The 26,394-nt window shown below is 44.7% G+C and overlaps 1 protein-coding gene across 7 annotated transcripts in view; it reads left to right on the top strand.

The window, feature by feature from the left end:
- The first annotated feature begins 598 nt into the window (after positions 1 to 598).
- The window catches only part of IL12RB2 (interleukin 12 receptor subunit beta 2), a 76,381-nt gene continuing 50,585 nt past the window's right edge, over positions 599 to 26,394 (top strand). For 2 of the 7 annotated variants that reach the window (XM_070592339.1, XM_070592335.1), the window contains exons 1-8: positions 6,933 to 7,059; positions 7,551 to 7,643; positions 12,694 to 12,805; positions 14,506 to 14,793; positions 21,150 to 21,264; positions 22,194 to 22,378; positions 23,994 to 24,136; positions 24,823 to 24,973. In XM_070592339.1, the coding sequence (XP_070448440.1) occupies positions 12,730 to 12,805; positions 14,506 to 14,793; positions 21,150 to 21,264; positions 22,194 to 22,378; positions 23,994 to 24,136; positions 24,823 to 24,973 (958 nt within the window). In that variant the 5' untranslated portion in view covers positions 6,933 to 7,059; positions 7,551 to 7,643; positions 12,694 to 12,729. Of the gene's footprint in view, positions 734 to 1,461; positions 1,589 to 6,932; positions 7,060 to 7,550; positions 7,644 to 10,699; positions 10,869 to 12,693; positions 12,806 to 14,505; positions 14,794 to 21,149; positions 21,265 to 22,193; positions 22,379 to 23,993; positions 24,137 to 24,822; positions 24,974 to 26,394 lie in introns of those variants that run through there. The other 5 variants (XM_070592341.1, XM_070592337.1, XM_070592336.1 and 2 more) reach the window with 4 other exon arrangements.

Raw genomic sequence — 26,394 nt, 5'->3', positions numbered from 1 at the left:
TAATCTAAGTGACAAGAAAGCATTGCGTCAACGTTTATGAAACAGTTCTTTTTATTTCTTACTGGTACATAAAAAATGATCTGTCTTGGGGTTGATAACGTCCTGGATTCAACGAACTATTGTCACCAGGAAGGGCACCGCTGTCACCCCTCTGCATTTGGTGCCATTCGCCCTGTTCCCTCAGAGTCCCTCTTAGAAGATACAGAACACGGGACGCTTTAGGGTCGGTGTCATGCCACCTGTTAAAGGCTCGTTTTTCTCTCCTTTTTCAGACAGCAAACACAAACGAAAGTCAGCTTGCTTCCCGCGCCAGGTGGTGCGCGCAGCCCAGCGCCGAGAGCCGGGCGCGGGGTGCGGGGTGAGCTGGGCGGCCCAGAGCGCGGAGGAAGGTCTCCGAGGAAAGTTCCCGAATGAGTGTCAACCAAGTGCCACTTCTGTGGCTGCGAAAGCCGACGGCACGGTTTTGTCGGGCTTATCGCACTCACCACACAACTCGGCAGTTTTGACACAGGCTTTCCTACCCGCGATTTCTCTCCGGGGAAACGGAGGTGTGGCGCGGTGACCGCCTCCTCCGGGCGACACTGGCCCAGCCCGCCCGGGCGGAACCGGCCCCCGGCCCCTGCGGGGAAGCCAGGGCGCGGGCGGGCAGGGCGGCTCCACCGAGGCCCGCCGCCGCCTCCGCCCACCCGGGGCCCGGGCAGAGGGCGCGGCGCTCCCCGACGCCGGGAGCGCGGTGAGTTCCCGGGGGCGCAGGGGGCGGACTCCGGGGACCTGGGACGCTGGCCGAGGCGCGCCGGCCCCCCGACGCCCGGAGCGTGGTGAGGGCCTGGGGCGCAGGGGGGAGGGATCCGGGGACCCGGGACACAGGCCGAGGCGTGCCGGCCCCCGACGCCGGGAGCGCGGTGAGTGCCCGGGGGCGCGGGGGGAGGGATCCGGGGACCTGGGACACAGGCCGAGGGCGCCGTGGCCCCTGACGCCCAGAACACAGTGAGTGCCCAGGGGCGCAGGGGGCAGACTCCGGGGACCCAGGACACTGGCCGAGGCGCGCCGGCCCCCGACGCCCAGAGCGCGGTGAGTGCCCGGGGGCGCCGGGAGTGGGGCGCAGGGGACCCCCGACATGGGCCGAGGGCGTACGGATCCCCGACGCCCACAGCACAGTGAGTGCGTGGGGGCGCGGGGGGGAGGGCTCAGGGGACCCGGGACATTGGCTGAGGCGCGCCGGCCCCCGACGCTGGGAGCGCGGTGAGTGCCCGGGGGCCCGGGGGGAGGGATCCGGGGACCCGGGACACAGGCCGAGGGCGCCGTGGCCCCTGACGCCCAGAGCACAGTGAGCGCCTGAGGACGCGTGGGGGAGGGCTCCGGGGACCCGGGACATTGGCTGAGGCGCGCCGGCCCCCGACGCTGGGAGCGCGGTGAGTGCCCGGGGGCCCGGGGGGAGGGATCCGGGGACCCGGGACACAGGCCGAGGGCGCCGTGGCCCCTGACGCCCAGAGCACAGTGAGTGCCTGGGGGCGCGGGGGGGGGGGGGGGTGCTCCGGGGACCCGGGACATTGGCTGAGGCGCGCCGGTCCCCGACGCTGGGAGCGCGGTGAGTGCCTGGAGCGCGGGGCGGGGGACACCGGGGACCCCGGGACACGGGCTGAGCTGGGAGTCTGCTGCTCCCGAGGGTTTGGGCGGCGGCCTCTCCTCGCCGAGGGCCGCGCTCTCGGGGCGCTGCTGTTCCCTCGAGGTGCTGTTTGGAGTTTGGCCAGATGGAGGCGAGGGGCGCTCCCGGAGCGGGACACGGGATGGTGGGGGCTGAGGAGGGAGGGGATGGCGTCTCAAAGCGCAGAGGGCCCCCCTCAGGGTCCAGCCTGGGTCCCGGCCCACGGGCGTGACTCGGGGCTTGAAAATGTGAGGAAGATATGGAGTCTTAGTCTTGCACCAGGGCGAACTGTCTCTTCCTCGGCAGCACTTTCCTGCGTCCTCTGTAGACAGACCCCGAGACCTCGCCTGGCCGGTGACTAGCGGAGCGCTTGGTCCGCCGCTCAGCCTCCGTTTTCGCGTCTGAAATGTCTCTGGGGAGGTCCTTGTCACCTGGGTGAGGGGCGCTAAATATGAGCGTTGTCAGAGATGAAGTACCCTTATGATTAGCTCTGGCTCTTACAGATAGTAACCTCAAAGCATACAAAAGGCCTTTTCCCTGGTGTGTCTAAAGAACAGGGCAAAGTTCGTTTTTATTCCTTTTTAAACTCTGAATGATTGTTACAATCCCCTAGTGTATATCTTGTCTGGATAAGAATCTTTGTTGAGCACCTACTTATGTCCTTGGCCTTTGGGTACACATTGTTATGCCGTATAATTCTGTACGAACTGTATGGTTGAAGTGGTTGTTGGTATTCCCATTTTGCAGAGGTGGAAACTTTCTCTCTTTGGTGAGATGCTGAGGTACAGCTTTCTGTCTCCAAACCGGGTGCTGCTTGCCTTTGCGTGTCTGGCTCAGAACGTTCTGTCCAACTCCACTTGGGCAAGCGAACGTTAGTTTCTTAGTTCCCGTTAGCAAACAATGCTCCAGTGCCCTGTTTCTCTGTCACACAGAAAACTGAAAGAACTTCCGTGGCTAAGAGCAGACACTCTCCTCCTTAGTTTTAGTGTGAAATCCTCAATTCATTACTGTTGCTTTGTTAGGCACCTAAGGCTCTAAAAGAGTTTGCAACATTCTTTTGTCATGTGTTGTGTTTCTTGAATGTTATGATGGTTACATAGAATAGTAAATTTCCAAATTTTGGCAAGCCCTGAATGTTCCCTGTGTTAGAATGAGATCTAGTGTGAAAAAAACTCTAAAGCACATGTAAGATTTTTATGGGAGAAGAATCTCTAAGGACAGCAGATGTTGCATGTCGTTCCTCAATTGTGGGCTTATTTTTGTATCACGGCACCTGCTTTGTTCTCTGGCCGGTTACTTGTCATCTTTGTAATTACACTTACAGCACTGCTCTCAACTCTTACATGTAAATTTGTGCAGACTAACCTGAAAAGAAAGCCAGATCCCAAAGAAGCCTTGTCCAATGTCCTTTGGGTGCTCTTTCCTAATGGGAACAATGGTTTTTGAAAGCACAGGTAGGTACTGAACATCCAGTATGTCCAACACATTGTGCTGGTCACTGTAGTGAATATAAAGAAATGTAAGACCCAGTTCCTGTGCTCAAGAGGTTAAACTGTTTGGGAAGACAGTAATTATGAGAACACTGAGCATATCATAAGTGCTAGGTGGCATAAAGTCACGTAATATAAAGCAGGTTTGGGATCTAGCTGTAATCAAATTAGTCTTTCAGTGGTGAGCCAGAAGAATAGGCAAAGAGACAAGTCAAAAAGCCAGGCTGTCTAACGTAATTCTGACAATATCCTTGAAAAGTAAGTGATATTATCCGTTTTCTTATAATAATAATAATGGCAAATGACAGTATTTATTGAGCTCTTCCTGGGTCCAGCCACTGCACTGAGAGATGCTCATTTAACCCCCATAATCCTGTGAAGTAGGTGCTTTAGCCATAAGGAAACTCAAGCATGGGAGGTAGTTCTAGTTTCTCTAATTTACTTCTGGTTTTTCTGTATTATCTTAGTCAACTCGCAGATTTCCCCACCTGTAGAATAGAGATACCAGTAGTTACTTCATATAGTAGGAGACCAAATATTAACAACTCAGTGATATGCTCTGCATTGTGATAAATTGCCAAGTAAATGCCTAGAAAAGATTGCTAAGATTAGAATCTTTTTTTTTGGAGGAAGATTAGCCCTGAGCTAACTGCTACCAATCCTCCTCTTTTTGCTGAGGAAGACTGGCCCAGAGCTAACATCCATGCCCATCTTCCTCTACTTTATATGTGGGACGCCTACCACAGCATGGCTTTTGCCAAGCAGTGACACGTTGGCACCCAGTATCCGAACCAGCAAACCCCAGGCAGCCAAGAAGCGGAACGTGCGCACTTAACTGCTGTACCACCGGGCCGGCCCCTAAGATTAGAATCTTAATTTATGTCCCTTTTGCAATGATATGCCGAGGAAAAGGAAAACGTTAAGTAAAATATCAGGCAGAGATGCTGATACATGGAGTGGTTCCTGAAGAGACTTTTGTTGAATTCTTTGTTTATATAAGAAACCTCGAGAAACATCTTGGGATGGTGGTCACACTCCTCCCCAGTGTGCCTCCAATTATATCAAGATAGTTGTGAAATTTCTAGAAAACTCAAAAAACAAAGTAATTGTAATGTGCTTTAATATTTCTAAATAGCACTCTACGAAAAGCCTCAGGGGTTACAAGGTGAAGGAAAACTTGCCAGGATTTCACAATACCCGAGATCCGAGGGGAACCCTTCACCCCCGTGCCCTTGTCCACAAAAGAGACTTCAAGATTGAGGATGTCCAAGCAGAACCCTTTCCAATAAACTAAGGAAGAAAAGTTAGTGAAAGAAATTTAATTTTCTCAATAAACGTTGATTGCCATTTTTCAAATAAGGAAAAGAGGCTTTGAAATATGAAGTTACTCATGTTGGTGACACAGATAGAAGTGGAGGAACCAGGATGGTACCCAGGTCCTCTGGACCCAAACACCATGCTCTCTCCAGTACATCGTCCTTCCCAACAGAAGATGGCTTATTTTTTTTTTTTAATTTGAGTTCATAATAGTTTACATCATTATGAAATTTCAGTTGTACATTATTTCTTGTCTGTCACCACATAGGTGCTCCCCTTCACCCCTGTGCCCACTCCCCACCTGGTAACCACTGAACTGTTTTCTTTGTCCATGTGCTTATTTATATGCCGCATATGAGTGAAATCATCTAGTGTTTGTCTTTCTCGGTCTGGCTTACTTCACTAAGCATAATTCCCTCCAGGTCTTTTCATGTTGTTGCAAATGGGATGAATTTATCTTTTTCCTGGCTGAGTAGTATTCCATTGTATATATATACCACATCTTCTTTATCCAATCATTAGTCAATGGGCACTTGGATTGCTTCCTTGTCTTGGCTATTGCGAATAGTGCTGCAATGAACATAGGGGTGCATATCTTACTTTGGATTGTTGATTTCCAGTTGTTTGGGTAGATACCCAGTGGTAGGATAGCTGGGTCATATGGTAGCTCTATTTTTAGTTTTTTGAGGAATCTCTATACTGTTTCCTACAGTGGCGGCACCAGTTTGCATTCCCACCAGCAGTGTATGAGGGTTCCCTTCTCTCCACACCCTCTCCAACATTTACTGTTTTTAGTCTTAGTGATTATAGCCAGAAGATGGCTTATTTTATTTGTAGTTCTAGAAGGATGCAGAGGGTGAAAATAGAGAAGCTTGGATTGTTGAAACTCAGCTGAACAAGTGCCATGAAATTTGTAGGCTTCTGGAGCTCATCAAAGAAAGAAAAGAGGAAGTGTAGCAAGTAACATCAGTTGATTTGAAAGTACCTTGTGTCTTCAAGACTCCATCCGTGTCTCAGTTCTTCTTCCCTTATTTCTTTTTTATTGTTCTATTGTGGGAATGCTTGTTCCATTTGTAAGACAGTTCACAGGACAAATGCTTCAGGGGTTGGGGCCAGATAAGGTTCCCTAATGCATTTTAGATGTAATTTGTTTACCCACAACATTTCAGGAGCCCATCTATTTTGTCTTGTGTGATATATTTGAAATGGAAGTAAAGACAAATAGAATTGACAGAAAGAACATTCCAGAAAAACAGAAAAGAGAGAAAAGTCTAAGGGGACCTTTGTTAAGGAAAATAATAAAGTCATAAAGGGGAGAAGGAGAAAACAGTCTGACTGAGATTTAAAAACAAGAAAATAAACAGGACCAAAAGTTCAGAAGTCTCCTGAATTTGAGCAAGAAAAGCAAGCTCCTGTACATGGGTAAAATTAGGACTCCAAATGCTTACAGTGAGAAGAGAGAGAATTCAGGAGAGACTCAGCAGCTGCCTAAGAAGGAAGAGCAGGTGGGTGTCCAATTTGGCTCCTGTGCGGGTGTTGGGACTGTTGGGTAGAGAGAAGAAAAATCAGAGAATATTGATGTGGTGTTTCTTTCCCTCCCCTTCAAGCCACTGAACATGCCATTATTAAGGGGCTGATTTGATGTTTGGGGCCTGGCAGGTCAGCATTTGTCCTTGTTATGGCTTGTTAGGTTTTTCACCAAGTGGTAGATTCAGAAGGAAAAAGGAGAGAAAGCTCCAGTCAGGACAGTTCTTTTCCTGACAAAGCTCACAAAAAGTCAGGGCAAGAGAAAATTAGCTCCAATGGCTAAGTTGCAAGTTAGCCACTTGGTTCTGATTTCCCTTTTCCATGCTTATAGTGGACTAGATCATTAGAGATGGTTACATATTGTGTCTGCACTGGGTTTTGTTGTTTCATCCTCTTTTGAGGGAGGTAGGTATCAGAAATAATGATTCAGGCTTCTGGAAATTATAAGTGCTTTCCTAGGTGGATTTCAGAAAGATTGTATGTAACGTGCATGGTGCCTGGAACATAGTAAGAGATCAGCAAGCTGTAGCATCAGTATTAACTGTCGTGTTAACATTAGCATTATTTTTAGTACAGTGTTGCTACTGATCAGAAGCAGTCTCATATGCTAGAAGTGTGTTGGATTAGAAATCGGAGACCTTGGGGCTGGCTCTGTGGCTAAGTGGTTAAGTTCGCGCACTCCGCTGCGGCGGCCCAGGGTTCGGATCCTGGGCACGGACATGGCACTGCTTGTCAGGCCACTTTGAGGCAGCGTCCCACATCCCATAACTAGAAAGACCTGCAACTAAGATATACAACTATGTACAACTATGTAAAGCAGGAAAAAAAAAAAAAAAAAAGAAATCGGAGACCTACTCCAAGACCTATGTTCTGATCTGGATTCTGCTATTTAATGTGACCTTTGACAAGTGCCCTCTTTTCTCTAGGCCTTAGTTTATCTATCTGTACAACGGCAAAGCTAGAATAGATGACCTCCGCAGCGTTGTCTTTATGCTGATCTGCCCCCAGTAAGGCATGTCTGGAAGTCGCTTTGCCTGCAGAAGGGAAGGATTTTGTGTCCTGCCTCCTTGAGTCAACTGGGTAATTAACAGTGTCATTTGATGAGCGTTCAGAACAATCACTTGGTTGTTCTGCAGCGGCCCAGACTCAAATGTCTGCCGTTGGGCGGGGGAGGGAGTGCAGGGGCATGCTAGTTACTAGCTAACCTTTGAGGTTTCTTCCTCCTCTAACTTATTAAATTCTAGGACAGCCAGGGTTAAGAGTAAAAATTGCCTAACATAGGATTTTTTACCTAGTCTAACAAAACATTCAATTTCAGTACATTGAAGGTCATAGGTGATTTAGAAAAGAAATGCAGAAGCAGGGCCCAGATGGGAAGACAGGAGCCAGCCTCAGTGGAGTGCCTGCTTTGTGCTAGGTATTCTCATGGGTCCATGACCCTATCATCTTAGTCTTCCCCATAACTTTGTCTAGGTAGGCATTACTGTACCCACTGTAGGAATGAGGAAATGGCTTTTACAGTTAATAGCACACCGTGGAACGGAGCTCACGAGCCTTTTTCTTCTCCCCAGTACCTAGCTACCCTTTGAAGCTCGTGTGGTGGTACAGAGAGAAGTAGTGTGGAAGTAGAAAGTATTCCTGCCTTCATGAAACTGTCACCTGTGGTAAGGGTTTTTCCTAGCCTAGTAAAATGTGATTTTGAAGTGGCTGCATATTTTGCACTTCTTCCTGGATAAATGGGGGAAAGAGACTCACTGGGGGGTAACTGTTACCTCTGCCCTTCTGCCAGTTGCTGTATTTCTCAAGGTCCCCACCCCCCCTCATTGAAACATTGTTTTCACTGTCTGGAAACTGTCACACTTGAGTGATGAGTCAATGACATAGCACACTTTGTTTTTCTGATTCAAGAGAGAGTTGTAGTTTTAATATTGACCCTCCAGGCAGGCTGCATGAAGGATGTTTACTGTTGATAGAAGGTTTCATTTTATTGGAAGATACCTCATTTACTTGAAGGTCTTTGGGGTCTGAGTTTCTTATAAATGGAGAAGCTGTTTTACCTGGTATTCAGAGAAATTGATCAAGTTTGTGTTTGGATCCATGTACTGTATAAACTTGAATTTGTCCTCTGCTTTGCCTATTTCATATATAGGTTGGGTATATATATTGTACATATGCATATTTCATATATATACATTTTTAAAATTCTTATAATAACCAATTGAATATTTGACTATTGAATATTTGACTATTTGGAGAATGCTATGGCTTCATGAATTGCAATGCACAAAGTGAAAGATACCCTGTAGATACCCTTTGCAGTCAGGAAGCGATTAAATAGGTTCTCTTTAATCCATATATATCTGTTCATTTAGTTATCTTCAAATTGTGGCCTCTGCCTGTGAGGAGCTGGAAAGATAATGGAAGAGACAGGCAGACACCTAAACAAATTTGTTCCATTCAATATGGCAGGTGCTTAAACAGGAGAACGCCAGGATGCTATGAAGATAGTACAGTCATGCGTTGCTTAATGATGGGGATATGTTCTGAGAAATGCATCGTCAGGCCATTTTGTCGTTTGTGGACATCATAGAATGTACTTATACAAACCTAAGTGGTGTAGCCTCCCACACACCTGGGCTGTCAGGTACTAATCGTCATATATGCGGTCCACTGTTGAGTGAAACGTCGTTATACGGCACATGGCTATGGTAGGAGGTTTCAGTCTGACCTGAAGACATAGGTAAAGCTTCCCAAGACCTCATTGCTTCTTTCCGTCTCTACTGCTATAGCTGTGGTCCACATCACCATCATTTCTTACGTGGGTCCCTGCAATTGCTTCCTAACCGGTCTGCTTGCTTCCACTCTGGACCCCATACACGGGGCCAAGGCTAAGTCTTTTGTTTGTTTATTTTTTGTTTTTTTGCACGTGTGTGTTTAATGTAATTCTTATCTTGTAACACACCAATTAAAACTCTGTTAAATAAATTAAATCTCTAATTAAACTGGTTTCTCATAGCTTTGGGAGTAAAATCCAGGCTCCCTTCCATGGCAGACAAGCCCGTGGTAAATCTGGTGCCTGCCTTCTCCAATGTGATCCCAGACCATTCTCCCCACAGTCACTTTCCCCGCCTCCCTGACCTTATTTCTGTGCCTTGTCCACAGCAGGCTTATTCCTCTGGCTCCAAACTTTGTACTCACCATTCTCTCTGTCAGGGAAATTGTTCTTGAGGCTTCATAAATCTCAGCTGCATAAATCTCAGCTCAAGCTTCATCTTCTAGAAACACCTTCAGGGGCCGGCCTGGTGGCGCAGCGGTTAAGTTCGCACGTTCTTCTTCTCGGCAGCCTGGGGTTCACCTGTTTGGATCCCGGGTGCGGACATGGCACTGCTCAGCAAGCCATGCTGTGGCAGGCATCCCACGTATAAAGTAGAGGAAGATGGGCACGGATGTTAGCTCAGGGCCAGTCTTCTTCAGCAAAAAGAGGGGGATTGCCAGCAGATGTTAGCTCAGGGATAATCTTCCTCCAAAAAAAAAAAAAAAATGAAAGAAAAGAAAATAAGAAGAAGAAAAAAAATAGAAACACCTTCACTGACCGGCTTCTCTCCTCCCGAGGCTCTCCCTCCCCTTAGCCTCTCTTCAGTTCTTCTTTTATCATTATCTGAATTTGTTTGTTATTTATTTCTTTGTTTTCTCTCTCCCTACTCCAGAATGCTGGTTCCATGAGAGCCAAAACCCAGTCTGTCTTGTTCTCCATTCTATCCTAAGCTCCAGGCACATAGCAACTGCTTAATCCGTATTTATTGAATGAATGACTGAATAAAAGGTGTCTGAGCAGAGTTGGGAGGACGAGTGAGACTTAGCCAGTCTAAGAACAGAGGAAAGGTAAGAGAATAGCAAGAACGAAGACACAGAAGCATGAATTGACAGGAGACGTGCAGCGGAACTATAAGCAGCTCGGTGTTACTAGACCGTAGAATGCTGGCAGAGAGCGGTAGACCCCCAAGAAATCCATTTTATATTCTCTGTAAACTGAGCTCCATCCTCAGATTTTAGAGCCACCACACTCCTTGGCTCATGGCCCTCTTCCTCCGTCTTCAAAGCCAGCAGCAGCAGGTTGAGTCCTTCTCACATCACAGCTCATTGACTGACTATTCTGCCTAGTTCATCACATGATTAGATTGGGCCCATTTGGGTAATCCAGGATAATCTCCCCATCTCAAGGTCGCTAACTTTAATTGCATCTCCAAAGTCCGTTTGTCATGTAACATAATATATTCACAGGTCCCGGGGATTAAGGCGTGGGCCTCTTTGTGAGCCCTTATTCTGCCTACCACGGGGATGTTTATAGAGGGTTTTCTATAGCTCGTAATCCTTCCCCCCTTCCTCCCTCCTTCCCTTCTTTCTTTCAATAAACGTTTATTGAGTACTCTTTCCCAATGCTAAGTGCTGGCATACAGCAATGAGTAAGACAGTCAACGTTCCTGCTCTCATGGTGGCTTAAATTCTAGCACAAAGATAGATGGCAAACAAGTAATCAAGTAAATAACAAGGTAGTTACAGATTGTGCCATGAAGGCCGTAAGGCAGTGAGTAGAAAGTAGCTGGGCAGGACCACTTTGGCTAGGTGGTCAGGAAGGGGCTCTCTAAGGAAGTGACACATAATCTGAGATCTGAAGGATCTGAGGCAGCTACTAAGAACCAGGGGAAGAGGATTCTAGCACAGGAAGTGAAAATTGCAGAGTCCTTCAGGCAGTAAATTGCATGTCTTGTCCAAGGAGCAGGCTGAAAGCCAGTGTGAATGGAGCACGGTGAGCAAGACAAAAGAGTAGAGCAAAGGATGGTGGCAAGACGGAGAAGGGAGGCCATGCAGGGGCTGTGAGAGTGTGTGTGGTAAGGACCTTGGGTTTTATTCTAATGGCCATGGGGATGTGTTGAAGGGTTTTAAACAATGACAGCATTAAGCAGGTAATATCATCTTAAAAGGCAGTCAGCTCTGTGAAAATGACTTGGAAAGGGGCAAAGATGGATTGGAGAGACACATTAAGGGGCTACTGTAGTCATCTGGCGGAAAGACGACAGTGGTTTGGACTAGGGTGAGGATGGTGGAAATTTCTCTAGGGTGAGAAATGGAAAGCAGTAGACTGATCTGTGACACATTTTGGAGGTAAAATTGACAACACTTAGTAATGGTTTGGTTTAGAGGGTGAGAAGGAGGGTGGAATCAAGGATGACGTCTAGGTTTTTGAGCAACTTAAGGGATAAAAATGTTATTCACTGAGATAGAAAAGGCTGGGGGAAGAAGCAAGTAAATAAACAAGGTAGTTACAGATTGTACCATGAAGGCCATAAGGCGGTGAGTAGAAAGTAGCTGGGCAGGACCACTTTGGCTAGGTGGTCAGGGAGGGGAAGGAAACCAAAAATTCGAACAGAATATGTTGACGTTGAGCCGTCTGTTAGACGTCCAAGGAGATGGATGCGGGAGATGCGCCCAGACAGATGTCTGAGTTGAAGATATGCATCTGAGAGTCTTTAGCACAGATGATATCTAAGAGCCGGGTGACCAGATGAGATTCCCCAGGAGAGAGTAGAAATAGAGGAAGAATAATGTCTTGAGTGCGCTGAGTTCCTCCAAGAGTTAAAAGTCAGGAGGAGGAGGGAGAGCAAGCAGCAAAGACTATTGAAGAGATGCCAGCATCTTTTGGGGCTTCGCCGGGTGATGAGTAGGCTAGAGGCAGAGGCTTCAAAGAAGAAAGTGAGCACTTTCCTAGAAGCCCACCCGGACAGGACTGTCGTATCTCTAACACTTAACGTCGCACCTGCCACGTGAAGGGTAGCTATCACTTGAATGAACAGATGAATGTTTCTGAGGCTCTCCAATACACCTAGCACTTTTCTAGGTATGGGAATAAGAGGCGAACGTTTGCCTTGGCTGGTTCCCAGTGGCCTGACGTCACAGAACTTTCTAGCCTGCTTTCTGAATTTTTGGCCCACCTTTAATAGAAGTTAGAGAATTTGCTAATGACTGATGGGGCCATTCCTTAAGTTTAAATGTGGAAACAACTGAAAATCACCAGCTTGCGTTTTCCAAACCATTCAAGAAAAAAATTCTTAGTAAAATAAATAAGTAATAAACACGCAAACAAACAAGTAAAATTGAACTTCTGTAGAAAACCCGAACAACCCCCCAAACCCTTAGGATTCATTTCTTACTGTAAGAGATCATCTTTTACTAAGTTCCAGGGTAGGGGGTGGGGGGGCTGGTAATGAGGCATTTTTAGATTTCCTGTTACATCCAGAAGGACATGGCCAGGTCAGAAATTCTTGTTAGTGTGGGGATTTAACACGACTATGTTTGACTATGACGATGCTGCCCTGTTTGGAAGAAAAGACAATTTTGTGTGGGACTGAGGCTCAGAAGGTTCAGTACCTTTCCCCTGCTCTCAAAGGATTTAATCGAGTTCCAAAGGACTCCAAGGCTGTGTCTCTTTTCCCACCCTTTGCTGACCCCAAGAAGCTTAAGTGACATGGGGGTTAGAGGTGGCCAAGATTTTCAAATTACTAGTTGTAAAGGTATACTTTGTTTTTTAAAAAATAGCAAACAAAATCTTAACAATATGGAGAAAAGTAAAGGGGCATTTTTAGCCCTTCTCAATGATGTTGATTCTGGTATTTTCTGAATGTATTTAACATGAATGAATTTGTCTTCTTTTACAAGGAAAAATACAGAGGCGTATTCCAGAGTTGACTGTTGATGGCATGTACAGTTAGAGGGTGCTTGTTGGCACTTATTTTTATCATCATGTCGCTGTTGGTTAAGGCAAAAATAGGTAAGGTATTTCTGTTATCTAGTCTGTGGAATTATTTGTGGTAAATTCTCAGTTACAGATAAGGTAGGCATTGGTGGTAGATGTTCTGGTAGTTGATCTTTTATAGTCAATCTTCTGTCACGTTTGAGTAGAGAAGTCTGGTTCTCTATCTGTAACTGATATGTATTTTAATTTTTACTGATGATTAATGTAAGAGTATAATCATATCATTTCCTCTTAGGAAAGGGAGTAGGTGATCGAGCTAGGCATCGTGAATGAATGTTTCACGTTACACTGCATTTTAACAGAGGGTATTCATGGGTGAATTCAGCTATGCACGCTCAGTAAGCTCAATTTTACGTGTTTGTTTGCTTGTTTATTACTTATTTATTTTACTAAATATCTTTTTCTTGAATGGTTTGGAAAATGCAAGCTGGTGATTTCCAATTGTTTCCAGATTTAAACCTAAGAAATGGCTCTACCACACTAAAAAAATAATGACTGGCATTTTCTCTGCTTTTTTTTTTTTTAAGCAAGATTAGCCCTGAGCTAGCATCTGCCACCAATCCTCCTCTTTTTGCTGAGGAAGACTGGCCCTGAGCTAACATCTGTGCCCATCCTCCTCCACTTTATATGTGGGATGCCACCACAGCATGGCTTGACAAGTGGTGTGTAGGTCCATGCCAGGGATCAGAACTGGAGAACCCTGGGCTGCCAAAGCAGAACGTGCGAACTGAACCACTGCACCACTGGGCCAGTCCCTCTTTGCTTTTTTTATTGGGAGCTTATTTTTGACTTTCTGGCCCATTAGGATCAAAGAAGATTAAAGAAACAGAAAACAAACATATAAGTAAGATAAGAGAGAGAAAGAGACTTAGTTTTAGTTATGAAAATAAAAATGAGAACTTTTTATTTTAAATGAGTTTTCAGTATTTTCTGTATTTGATTTAAATAACTTCTTTACCAGTTTCTGTTTGTGGTTGTTGATTCAAGCAATCTTACTGTTACCCAAAAAAGACTTTTGGTGGAGGCTTTATATCCATCTAAAAATTCGGGGTGAATCTGTAATTCTCAGGTTCTTTCCTTTGCAGTTACTAAGCACCATCCAAAACTGTTCATTTCTGAATAGTTGTCATGTTTATTGACGCAGAAACTTCTGGACAGTAGCAAGGACCTCTCTTTTAAATCAGAGTTTAATGTAGTACCTGGAATATCATAAATAATATGGAGAACTCTTTTAAAAAGCATACATTCATGTAATTTCATTTTAGCTGTACTGGGTGATGGTACATCCAGCCCATGGTCTTACATCTTGAAGGAATACCAAAATATGGCACGGTAAAACCTAATTTCCATCCTTGGTGCCGACTGCACCAGAGTAGTAATCTGGTGAAAAATTTGCATAAGAGAGATTGGTTTTTCCTGGAATTTGTATTCCTGAATGTTCTTCCAACCCTGTTTTCTCTCCACTTTCCTGCTTGTAGTTCTGGGTATAGAATTACTGTGTTGAGAAGGATGCATGTTTTAATGCAAATACAGTTAGACTTCAATATGTTTGCCTTCTGCTCTCTTTGTGCCAATACAGCCAGAGTAATGTAGGTTACTTATATTTCCATGATTCGATGGGGTTAATTTTACCCTGCTTTTAGGAATTACGCGCCTCTGCATTTTTAAATGGGAACTCACGTGCCGACTGAGTATTGCGTTGTGTCTTACTGCAGACGTGTGCAAGAGAGGGGACGTGACCGTGACGCCGAACCATGTAATTTCACTGGGATCAGCAGTCAATATTTCGTGCTCTTTGAAGCCCAAACAAGACTGCTCGCGATGTTCCCGCTGCAACAAGTTAATCCTCTACAAGTTCGACAGAAGAATCCATTTTCAGCAGGGTCGCTCCCTCAGTTCTCAAGTCACAGGTCTTCCCCTGGGTACAACTCTGTTTGTCTGCAAACTGGCCTGTGGCAGTAGTGACGAGATTCGAATATGTGGGGCAGAGATCTCAGTTGGCGGTGAGCATTCCATTCTGAATTCCTAAAAATTGGTGATCTTTGGGTATTTGTCATGTGTTAAACAGAAATTCAAATATAGGGCAGTGTTCCTTCCTCTCCCACCACATGAATATATTTTATCTTGAAAGCAACATGAGCACCTCAATGTGAGAAGTCCAGAAATCAATAGAATTGGGGTCTCATTTGGTAAGTTTCTCTTCTCTTCTCCTCCTCCTACTCCTTCTTCTTATTCTTCCTCTTCCTCTTCTTCTCTCTTTCTCTCCTCTTTTGGGCCAATAGGGCCATTTACTGTAGTCCTTGGACTCCAATGGCAGGAAAATGGATCTGTGTAGCTGAGTCTTCATGCCTCCTTGACTTATGAGAATTTGTTCAAAGCGACAGCCTCCTAAAACAAGAAAGAGATGTCTCTTTTGGTTTTTGCAGCCCAGGCTGACCACCCAAGGCTGAGCACTTCTCCCCTCTCTAACTTAATGCACAAAAAAATCCTTCTTCCATCCGCACTCACTCCTGACCACTGCCTATCATACTTAGCAGAGGTTAAAAGAGGACTATCATCATACTTATTATCTTTTCCTGGGTTTTCTAGAAAACTGCCTGAGGCAAAAGTGATGTGCTAACACTTCGTTGGGGGAGGAGGGGAGTTGTAGAGTTCTAGAGAGTGAGGGAGTGAGCCAGGAAAAGAGCAAAGCAAACACGAGGTGGTGACGTTCTGGAGCTGGCCAAGGTGTCTACAGAAAATGCAGCTGGGTGCTTGGTCACTATCAACATCCCCAGAAAGAACATACGGAAATACAATGGCTGGGGAAGAGAGAAGAATTAAACAGTCTGCCATTGGTCAAAGTTCACCCAGAGGGTATCAACCTCCCCCTCCCTGGTCCCTCCAGGCAGCTGCTGGGGGTAAGAACCAAAATGTCAGAGTTGGCATCTGCAGCATGAGCCGCAATCCTCAGGGGGAGCCAGCAACACACCTTCCTGCAGGTTGTAGCCTGCATTCTGCAGCCTCGAACACCCAGCCAGCAAGGCAGTGAGCATGCATGGGCCCTGAGTGGTCCCATTGCACTCCACGCCTCCATGGTTCCAGGGAAGCTCCAGAGTGGCAGATGAGATGCATGAGGAGAGTAGGAGGAATTTGCTGCAGCAGGCTGGCTGACCCAGATGCAAGGACAGGGTCCCTGTCGTAAAGACAGTGATATAAAGCTCCGTGAGACTCTCTTCAGGAAAGATGGAAACCTTTTCTCTGTGACCTAGAAGGATATGGTCAATGCTAGGCAACTGGAGGGCCACCAGCAGCTCTGAGCCGAACACCAGGCAAGTGAGCAAGCAAATCCCTGGGGGGCCAGGAGGCATAGGCTGGTCTGGTCCTCCACTTCCAGCTCAGGGCCTCCTGTTCACACCGCTTAGGGGTCACGTGCTCTCAGCTCTGAGAGTCTGTGGGGTCATAAAAGGAACATGGGCTTTGAGTCCCAGCCCTGCCACTGGCAGTGTCCCCTTAGACAATTTCAATACTCTGAGCCTCAGTTTCTCCGTCTGTGTTATGGAAATGCTAACACCTTCCTCATGCGATGGTGTGGTGATCGGAGGACAACCTGTACACTGAGTGTTTGGCCTAGGAGCAGGCACACAGTGGGCACGTAGGTGATGAGCGCTAGTGTTGCAGTTCCATTCGGTTTTACTCTTTTCTTCATGTGAGCAGCTTTCTGGGTAGCTCAGCAGGTTTCCCTTAAAAGAAAGTACATATGTTGGTTGTAGACAAAATGAAAAATTTTTTTAAAAACACTATTGTTCCTCATCTCCCTTGTCCTTGGAACACCTGAATCTTTCACCCAGGTAATCCACCATCTCACTAGACCGAATTTACACATTCGTATCACACATTCCTAGCTCTGCAACGTCAGCTGCAGGTGTCCACAGTGCTGCTGGCATTTTCTTCTGTAGGAGGCTCACAACAGCCTTGGAAGTAGCATCCTTGCACATGTCCTTGGCCCTTCCATTCCACTTGCTGTCTTTGCTCAGATACACGAGAGTGCTGCAACCCTTTCTGGTTTTTGACTTTTGCATCCCGCGTATGCGGATGCCTTTGTGGCAGTTTGAGCCTCGGAAGATCTTGGGGATGGTGAAGAGTGTCTGTCACGGGGCAGCTCCTTTGGGGGGTGCTGCAGGGTGTTGCTTATGCAGCATGCTCAAGTGGTAACCACACCATCAAATGGCTGCTCTTTGAGCAAGTTTAGCACCTTCAAGGTGAAGGACTGACTGGAAGCGATGCATTTTTCTGAGTATGGCTAGTCATCCCAAGAAAAGACACAATGAATGTTGGTTTCACCCAGTGTAGTAAGCTTAATCCTGTCTAGTGAGGGAGTAAGCAGCCCATTTTCTTCTTTGTGATAAATGGTTGTCCATAGTGCCATTGCATATCCCGAGAGGGCCGGTCATGTAGTTGGCCGGGTCTTCAGAACTGGGGATGGGTCCACAGCCTTGAAGCCTTTCCTTCTTGGCCCCTTCCTGGGCTGGTGTTGCTCTGCTGCCCAGGGCTCATCCAAATTGTGTAGTAACTCAGCAGTCAGTGCTCTGCTTGACCTCATAGGGTTGATCTACAAACTAGTGAGACAACCAAGGCAATAAATGAAAGACAATGGATTTTTGTTCGATTGTTTTCAATATATGCCTGGCTGTTGATTGTTTCCAAAAGCTATATTTCTAAAACTTTTTATTTCCCATAATAAGTGGGACTCTTAAAAACAGTAACAAGCATAATACTCATAATAGTGTCTTAATTTTCAGAGGCTTTGATTTCTGCCCTTTCCTTGGCATCAGCTATTATACATTTGTGTTGAGGAAAATTAGGTCTGGTTTCCCCAGGGACCAACAGTCCCTGTCGAAACCGAGTCCTGGGCTGAAGTAGATACTTTAATTTCATGGTCCAGGGAACTCACACTGAGAAAGAGGACTTGATTTGTGTGTAAAAGCTGTGATCTTTAAAATGACAGTCTCTGTAAACTTGGAGGAGTAAAGGTGAGAAGGAGAACTAATTTTTTCATTATGTAGAAGAGCCAGGAACTTTATATCTCATTCGGTCATCAAAAGACCCTATGAAGGGTTAGGGTAAAGATGGTGGTTTGAACACATGCATTTACTTTCATTCCCCCTGAAATAAAGCCAAGATACAATAAAGAAAGTTTTCTAGAGGCACAAATCCAAAAGGACAAAAGAAAGGGAGGGTAGATGCAGCAACAAAATTTCGGGAGCTGGAAAGCAGGTGGAGCAGTGATAACCGGCTTAACTGACAGCTGGCAGTGAGAAAAGTCAAGATGCAACCTGATTTAATGCAGAAGCTCCCGTCCGAGAAGGACTCAGAAATTGGCGTGACCATGTACTTCTGAGAGTGAGGGTAAAAGTGGGGCTAAAAATGAGAGATGTGATTGAAAATCTATTTCAAAAGCAGATTCTTAGAGCCCCTTCCCAATGCCATGGAGCTGGACAGTCCTGCTCCACTTCACTGGCATCGCACTGGACGCTGGATAGCTGAGGTCTCTGGCCTAGTTTCAGCTAGTTCCCTTGAGGTTGGTGGCACCACACTGACAAACAGAGGGATTAAAGGAACACTTACATTCAGGCCTGTACCCTCCTCCAGGCAGATTAGAAAATCTTCTCTGGGAAATCTGACCAGGCCAATAGGAAATATCTAAAATTACTGACAACAGAGGTTCCCAAGAAAACCTAGCCAGATCACCCTGCGCTGAAACCTAGAGTCAGCAAGTGCCCTTCAAGTGACACACACGCAGAGCTCCAATCTGTAATTTAGTGCCTGCTCCTGTATATGCAGAAAATACAGGGATCTGAGGAAAAGGTCTAACATGAAGGACAGAAACCAAAACAAACGTGGAACAAAGCTTATAAGCAAAGTGGAAGAAATAGGATGTATTCAAGGAGAGGAAATGTTAAAAAACAAAAACTATCCTTGATACCCTTAGAGATTTAAGAGAAAATATTGTGTACAGAACATAAATAGGATGCCACGAAAAGGAAATATTCAGAGAATAGAAAACATGCTCTCCTCCAAAAAATGATAAGCAGAAATGAAAAACTCAATGCGTGGGTAGAAATATAAATTGAGGAGGTTTTCCCCTCATAGTATAGCAAAAAGACCAAGAGTTTTAAAATACAGAGGATAGAATATAAAATTAGAGGAAAGTCCAAACTATGAAAACTAGGGATTTTTAGGAAGAAAAAAAACAGGAGAGAATCTTCAGAGAAGTAATTCAAGAATGTTTCCCAAACTAAAAGACAAAAATTCCCAGAATGCATGAACGCTTTGAGAATCAATAAGAATTAAGGAAAACAGACATTCATTAAGCACATCTTTGTGAAAGTTGAGAATAGTGGGGACAAAGAGAAGATTCTAGAATCTTCTGAAGAGGGAAAATAAACAATACTTCAAGAATCAGAATGACTTCAGTTTTCTCAGGAGCAACCTAGAATGGAGACATCAACAGGGCATTGCCTTCAGAATCCTGAAGGAAAGTTCTTTTCAACCTAGAGTTCTATACTCAACCAAAATATCAGTTAAGTGTGAGAGTAGAATAAAGACATTTTTAGCCATGCTTAAAATATTACCTCCCCTGTACCCTGCCCAGGGAACGACTGGAGGATATACTCCACCAACATGAGTAATTAAACCAAGAAAGAAGAAAGCATTGGATCTAAGTAACAGGAGATCCAACACAGGAAAAAGAAGAAGGGATTTCTAGGACACTGAGAGCTTGCAATTCCAGAATGACAGCTGCATATCAGGCAGGGAGGCAGACCCATCTTATTGGAAAGTTCGCAAGGCTCTAAGAAAGAGGATTTCAGGCAGATGAAACTATGAGAATTCTCAGTGTGCCTAACTATGTTGAACAGGGATTCAGATAATTGGCTTGAGAATTTGGAATTATATCAATAAGAAGAAAACTAAACAATGGAAAAACAAGACAGTTAATTACTAACTCCAAGATAAACAAAGAGTTGTACAAATAATGAAAAGTTAACATAACTTGCATGGCTTACTCCTAGGTAGCTGTGTATACAGATGTACAAAGTGTGTCTATACACATATACTTGTATGGGTGTGTATATACATACACATACGTACACATACGGAAGAGTCTATTATTCTAGGAAAAGAAAGAGTTTGTTATTTCATTAAACAAAACTATATAAACTGCATATTGTTATACCCATTTTATAGATGAAGAAACTGAAGTTTTGAGAAATTAACTTGACTAAGGTCACACAGTGGGTGGTTACTGTGTCTGGGTTTATGGTGTGTGCTAAGGACAAAAAACATTTATTCCATCAATTAAAGCTTTTTCTGGTGCAGACAATACGCAGGACTTCCGTGGTGTACTTGTTTTATCTCAGCCAAAGGAAACATCTATGGACATGTGGGGCTCTGTATTAGGGTGGAATATGATAACCGGGCAACAGAGTCTTTTCTCTCACCTCCATTAAATCTGAGAAACTCCTAGCTTTGGGTTCTGTCTTTGACTACAAAATGGCTTCTTTTAAAAATACACACCTTGTGATAGAAGGGGCCATGCCTGCCTTGTACTCTCTTGTATTTCCACAGCAGGCTCTGTGCCTCACCCTTGGAAGGCACTCATTGTCTACGTACATAGAGAACTAATTTATGAGTGTTCATGAGGTGCTCCAGTGATGCTGCAGAAGTCAGATTCACATGGCACAGCCCAGAAGGATGTGACTAGTGCCAGTGGGTAGAAGTGTCTTGGCAGCAAATTTCACGTCAAGGGAGAAAAAAAGCTCCTAATTTTTAAAGGTTTCTAATATTTGAATGGGCTTCATTCATAAAGGAAACTCACCATCACCAGGGGTAACAGGGCTGCACCGGGTGTTCACACGTCAGGGAGAATAGTGGCATATGGCGGGGAAGCCTTGCCCTCAGGACGGCCACACCTGGGCTGGGGCCCCCTTCTGCCACTTCATGGTTTAGTCACCTTGGGAAAGATACTCAACCTCTAAGTCTCAGTTTCCTCTTTGGTAAAATGACGGTAATAATAGTACATACTTGATGGAGCTATTGTGATGTCTAATTGAGAAGAACCACACACTCAACACTTAGCAGAGGACTTGGCAACTAGTAAGAGTTTGATCCATATTCACTATTATTACTATTGTTATTAGAAGAAATTTGTGCCTCTGGGGCAACTTTGAAGTTGGTGGCATCTAAAATAGTTCCCGCTCGGCTGGGTATGGGAAATGTGGGGGGAGTATTGTTATCTTCTTGGCAAAGAATGATAATGGGATTGAAATATCACCTCTGTGCTATTTAAAACATGAGGTTTTGCTCTTTCTTTTTAAAGTTGTTCCAGAACAGCCTCAAAACTTATCTTGCGTACAGAAGGGAGAACGTGGGACCGTGACCTGCATCTGGGACAGAGGCCGGGACACCCACCTCTATACGGTGTATGCTTTACAGTGAGTGAGACACTGCATTTCTGCAGGTTTTGTGTAGGTCATCTCTTAGATGGTGTTGAGAAATATCTAACAGTTCTAGTTTTATCAAAGAGAAAAAGCGATAGACCCCTCTGGATAACTGGATACTTAGAAAGAATTCTGATGTTCATCCCTGAAAACGGCTGCACTCATCTGACGTGTCAGATGTGAGAGCTTGTGTCTTGGGCCTGAGGTCTAACTCAGAGTTCTCTTCAGGGCATCCACGGCCCACACTGTGGACATTCTTCCCTGCGCTACTAGGGTTAAACTGGCTGAATTATCTCCCTTCTCCCTTTTGCAGTTGCGGACTCTTGGCGTCATGATATATAAATAGACTCTTGCTTGTGGTAGCTTTCCATTAGCCTTGGAGAAGTTTCTTTTTAAAGCACCTTTGCCTAACCTGAGAGTCCACAAAAAGAGAGAGTCTGGGAGATTCTTCTCCTTGGAGTTGATTCCATAATCCCATCCAAAGATCCAGCTGGTTTGCACTGTGCCTAAGTGAGCAGGAGATGGGGGAAAGGAAGTGGGGCCCAGGGTTCCAATCTGTACTAGGAGCTGGCACTTCTCTGCTGTAAATGCCAAGGGGGCCACAGATCCTTTGGATCTGATTCTGTTTGCTCTAAGGAGCCAAGATGTCAGCCAGGGTTTTGAGAATTCAGGCAGCATAGGCGTGGTTATTCATCTATACGAACATCAAAAAAATCTCGGTCCTACCAAAAAGAGGGAGGGGGGGAGGTATGGTCCTATTAATGATCCTAGAATACAGATATTCCCATAGTGTATTCCCTAGTAAAACTGACTATAAAGAATTTCTAGAATTTTAAATATTTGAACATTTTGTTCTTTTGTGCTAAAAAGGAGACAGTAGCACGTAAAGTATCTTGCTGAACACCATTGTCTTTTATTTACAGGTTAAATGGACCAAAAAACTTAACTTGGCAGAAGCAATGTAGTGATCATGATTGTGACCGTTTGGACCTGGGGATCAGCCTGACCCCTGAATCCCCTGACTCCGGTTACACAGCCAAGGTTACTGCGATCAACAGTCTTGGGAGTGCTTCTTCGTTTCCATCCACGTTCACATGGTTGGACATAGGTACATATTACTGAACTCGTTGTAAGTGTCATTCATTGGCACATGAGCAATCACTTGAATGTTCTGTGATTGTTTCAAAAGGAACAATGGTTGATGGAGAGTGGCCAGTAGGCACAGGCAAAGGACAGATGTTACTTTGAGGCAAGTAAAAGAGTCTCTGACCCGAGAGCTACATAGAGATGGCTGTATAAAATGGGATGTTCAACATTGTTCTCTCTGTTGGAGAAATAAGAGCCCCGGCTTCAAGTCTCAGGAAAGCACCAGCCGCCAGCGATGCCATCTGACTGAGGCGAGGTCCTCTGAGGGTATTGGAGAAGCTCAGTGCAGGCCTCCTTGGTGGCGGTGTCTTTTTACCCCCATGGCTGCCCCAATGTTCTGAGATAGATAGACTACGTGTGGGCCTGCTGGGCTAGGGCAGCCAGGTGCAAACTATAAGTAAAGTGTATCAAGGTACAAATGCATCTTGCTCTGAGAATACCTAATTCCACCCCTCCCATCGGCTTGGGAGGTGGAGTGAGCCAGTCCCAGCACATTTCTGACAGTTGAATCAAAGGCCAGTCGCAGGCATTCCCAAGTTCTGACCATGCCAGGTAGACTCTGGGCTTCTGGCCTGCCTGAAATTCCAGCCTCACACTCTGCCTCTCATCTCTCTTCCCACAGCACCTCTCTGGACACATACTGCTAACTGTGAGTCTGCATATAGGCATTTACTGTACATTTTCCTATCACATTTCTCCCCATCCCGCCTTCCATCCTCTCTTCCATCTCTTTACATTGACTCTTCATCTCTAAGTCACCTTCTTTCTCTCTCATTCTTTTCTTCTATTCCCTGTTCCTATGTCCCTTTCCTAGAACCTACCAACATTTCTTCTCCTTCTGCGGAGATCATCACTAGCTGTCTCTGCCTTCTTAGGCATCGTAATTGGGTTTGGCACATTTTGTCGTTAGTGCCGTCAAGTGGATTCGGAGTCCTAGCGACCCTGTGGACTGCAGAGTGGATCCCTGCCTGGTCTTTTTGTGTCATCCTCTCATCAGACAATGCTCTGCTGCTATCCATAGGGGTTTTTTCGGAAGTGGATGTCCAGGTCCTTTTTCCTAGTCTGTCTTAGTCTGGAAGCTCCGCTGAAACCTGTCCACCAAGGGTGACTCTGCTGGTATTGTAAACCCCGGTGGCACAACTTTCAGCATCACAGCAACACGCAGCCACCACAGTATGGCAGCCAACAGGTGATGTGGTTCCCTGACTGGGACATGAACCCAGGCCACGGCAGTGAGAGCCCTGAATCTTAACCACGAGACCCCCAGGGCTGCCACGTTGCTTTTCTTTAAATCATTGAATTAAAAGGAATTGACACTATCTATCACTAATATTGGTGGTCGTTTATTTGGTATAAGTGAGGGTAGATTAAGGGGAATTATTTTAATGATTTAGAAGTGAATCAAACTTTTTCTTCTTTCTAAAAGCCAGGAACTTCTCTCTTGTATATTTCACCAAATTTGGTGGTTGTGCATCTTACAAATGAGTTTTGTTCAACTCTATATCTCATGTTAATACATACGGTAATTTTGGGTCTCGGAGCCTGAATCATGCTTTTTTGTTTGTCCTGGTCACTAGTGAGGCCTCTTCCTCCGTGGGACATCAGAATCAAATGTGTGAACGCTTCCGTGAGCAGATGTATCCTTCAGTGGAGAGACGAGGGGCTGGCGCTGCTCAATCGACTCCGATATCGGGCCAGTAACAGCAGGTCCTGGAACATGGTAATGGTCTTGAGAGTGGGGGCCAAACAGGGAGGGTGCTTAGGGTCATGGCACACATCTCTGTCTTCTCACACCAGCAAGGTGGGGAATTTAAGAATGTTTAGCCCACCAGGCCAGCCTGGTGGCACAGCGGTTAAGTTTGCACGTTCCACTTCAGCGGCTGGGGGTTCGCCGGTCCGGATCCCGGGTGCTGACATGGCACTGCTTGGCACACCATGCTGTGGTAGGCATCCCACGTACAAAGTAGAGGAAGATGGGCACGGATGTTAGCTCAGAGCCAGTCTTCCTCAGCAAAAAGAGGAGGATTGGCAGCAGATGTTAGCTCAGAGCTAATCTTCCTAAAAAATAAATAAATAATCTCTAGTGTAGAAACTTCTCCCAGGCCTTTTTGAAAACTGGTAATTTTTAACCTTCACTAGTTTTCAGCTGGTTTCAGGATCCTGTTTGGAACCCGTGTAGATGGGTTCTTAGTCCTAGGAGATTTGGGCTTTGTTTTTTTGAGAAGCTATTGTTTCAGATTAATGTCATGTGTATTCAGTAGCCCAGTCATTGATATTTCTTCTCATTGAATGACAGATCTGAAAAGATAAAAAGAGTTATCTGGTCTAGTTGCCTACCTTTATGTTAAAGTTCTATACATTAATTTAGTATTAATAGACACCTTTAAAAATCTTGTCTGATTCAAGGTTAATGCTACAAACGCTAGAGGAAGATATGACTTGCTGGATCTGAAACCCTTTACAGAATATGAATTTCAGATTTCCTCTAAGCTGCATCTTTCTAAAGGTAGCTGGAGCAATTGGAGTGAACCACTGAGAACACAAACACCGGAAGAAGGTACGTGTCAAAAAACAGAAAGAGGTGAATGGAATGGGAGGAAAAAAGGGGGGAGAGAGGAAGATACAGTGATTCCCCTGGAACAGTCTTTACAGTACTGGTACTGAGTGCATTAATTAACAAGTTCATTTTGACGTTAACTAATTACTGAGACTGTCCAGGGAGATTTGTCTCTATTGCTAGGAAATTTTTAACATAGGAAGTGCTACTCCTGCTTGCACATATTGTCGTGTTGGTTACAAGCTTGTGCCCAGTAATGTTTAGTTATAACTCTCATTTCTGCTTCACAACTACCTCAGTAACTCTCTTCTTCCGCAAAACTCAACCAGTAATTAATTCCATTCCTTTATAGTTAAACCTTCATACATTTTACCTTTTGGATTCTACGAAAATTAATATGGCTTTCTAAGCCATACTAGAAGTTTAAAAGAAAGGTAGACTCTGGATACATAACATTTTAAAATAAAAAGTTTGACATCCAGCATTCGTTTCTCCTCCAAATCTGGCAGCCCTGCACTTCTTCATGCCTTTAGTACTGTCCGCTCAGATGAGCGCCACCAGACTGCCCATAGCTATGAAAGGATGTCAAATAGATTTTCCAGTCTGACGGACTTTTCTTTTTGGTAATTATTGGGAAGAAAACTTTATTGAAGTGTAATCAAATATTTTGTTGAAGCAAAAATTCTTATATGAACTTTATGCCAATATTAACAAATCCTTGGAGACACAAGATAGCCATCTGAATATTAGTTTTCAAAAGCACTCAATTAGTGATATGATATAGAACTTTTCATAATTTGTGTAAATTTGGTTCAGAGGAAAAATTATTGGCATGGAGTCCATTGCTTTATTATCTGGAGAGTTTGAGGTGTTCATGTGAGAAACTCTTAATGCTTATTTGTGAAACTTAGGGATCCGTGTGCATGTGAACTGGCTTCATGATTATGTTACATTCGTTTCCTTTGAGCTACTAATGGTTTTTGATGGCTGATGACACTTATCAATCATACCCCAATGACATTCAAGGACCTAAAGAGCCTATTAATAAAATATAATACCTAATATGTGAATTGTAGAATAATTGTATATTCTTCCTTTCTTCTTATATTAATTGCATTTCTCTATTTTAAAAAATATTTAAAAATGAATTCATCCAACAAATTACGATTTATTCCCTCTATTTTAGGATAAAAATCTCTTAAGTTAATCTTGAGCCACTTGCTCTCTGCTTGTCATTTTTATAATCCAGAACTTACTCCTGTTATCGTTTTATTACACAGTCAAAGTAATGTATTTTTTTTAATCCCTCATGGATTAGGTTTTGTTTATACATAGTACAGATTAAATTCTTGAAAATGGGCCATATTTTATGTCCAAGTCCAAGGCAGTAAACAGGCTGGGACATTTTTAAGTTATATCAC

This window comes from Equus przewalskii, chromosome 24 (assembly GCF_037783145.1).
Source record: "Equus przewalskii isolate Varuska chromosome 24, EquPr2, whole genome shotgun sequence".
In the NCBI taxonomy this organism is placed as follows: domain Eukaryota; kingdom Metazoa; phylum Chordata; class Mammalia; order Perissodactyla; family Equidae; genus Equus; species Equus przewalskii.
Note: the sequence above shows the minus strand (reverse complement) of the source record. Positions and strands in the feature narration are given on the sequence as shown.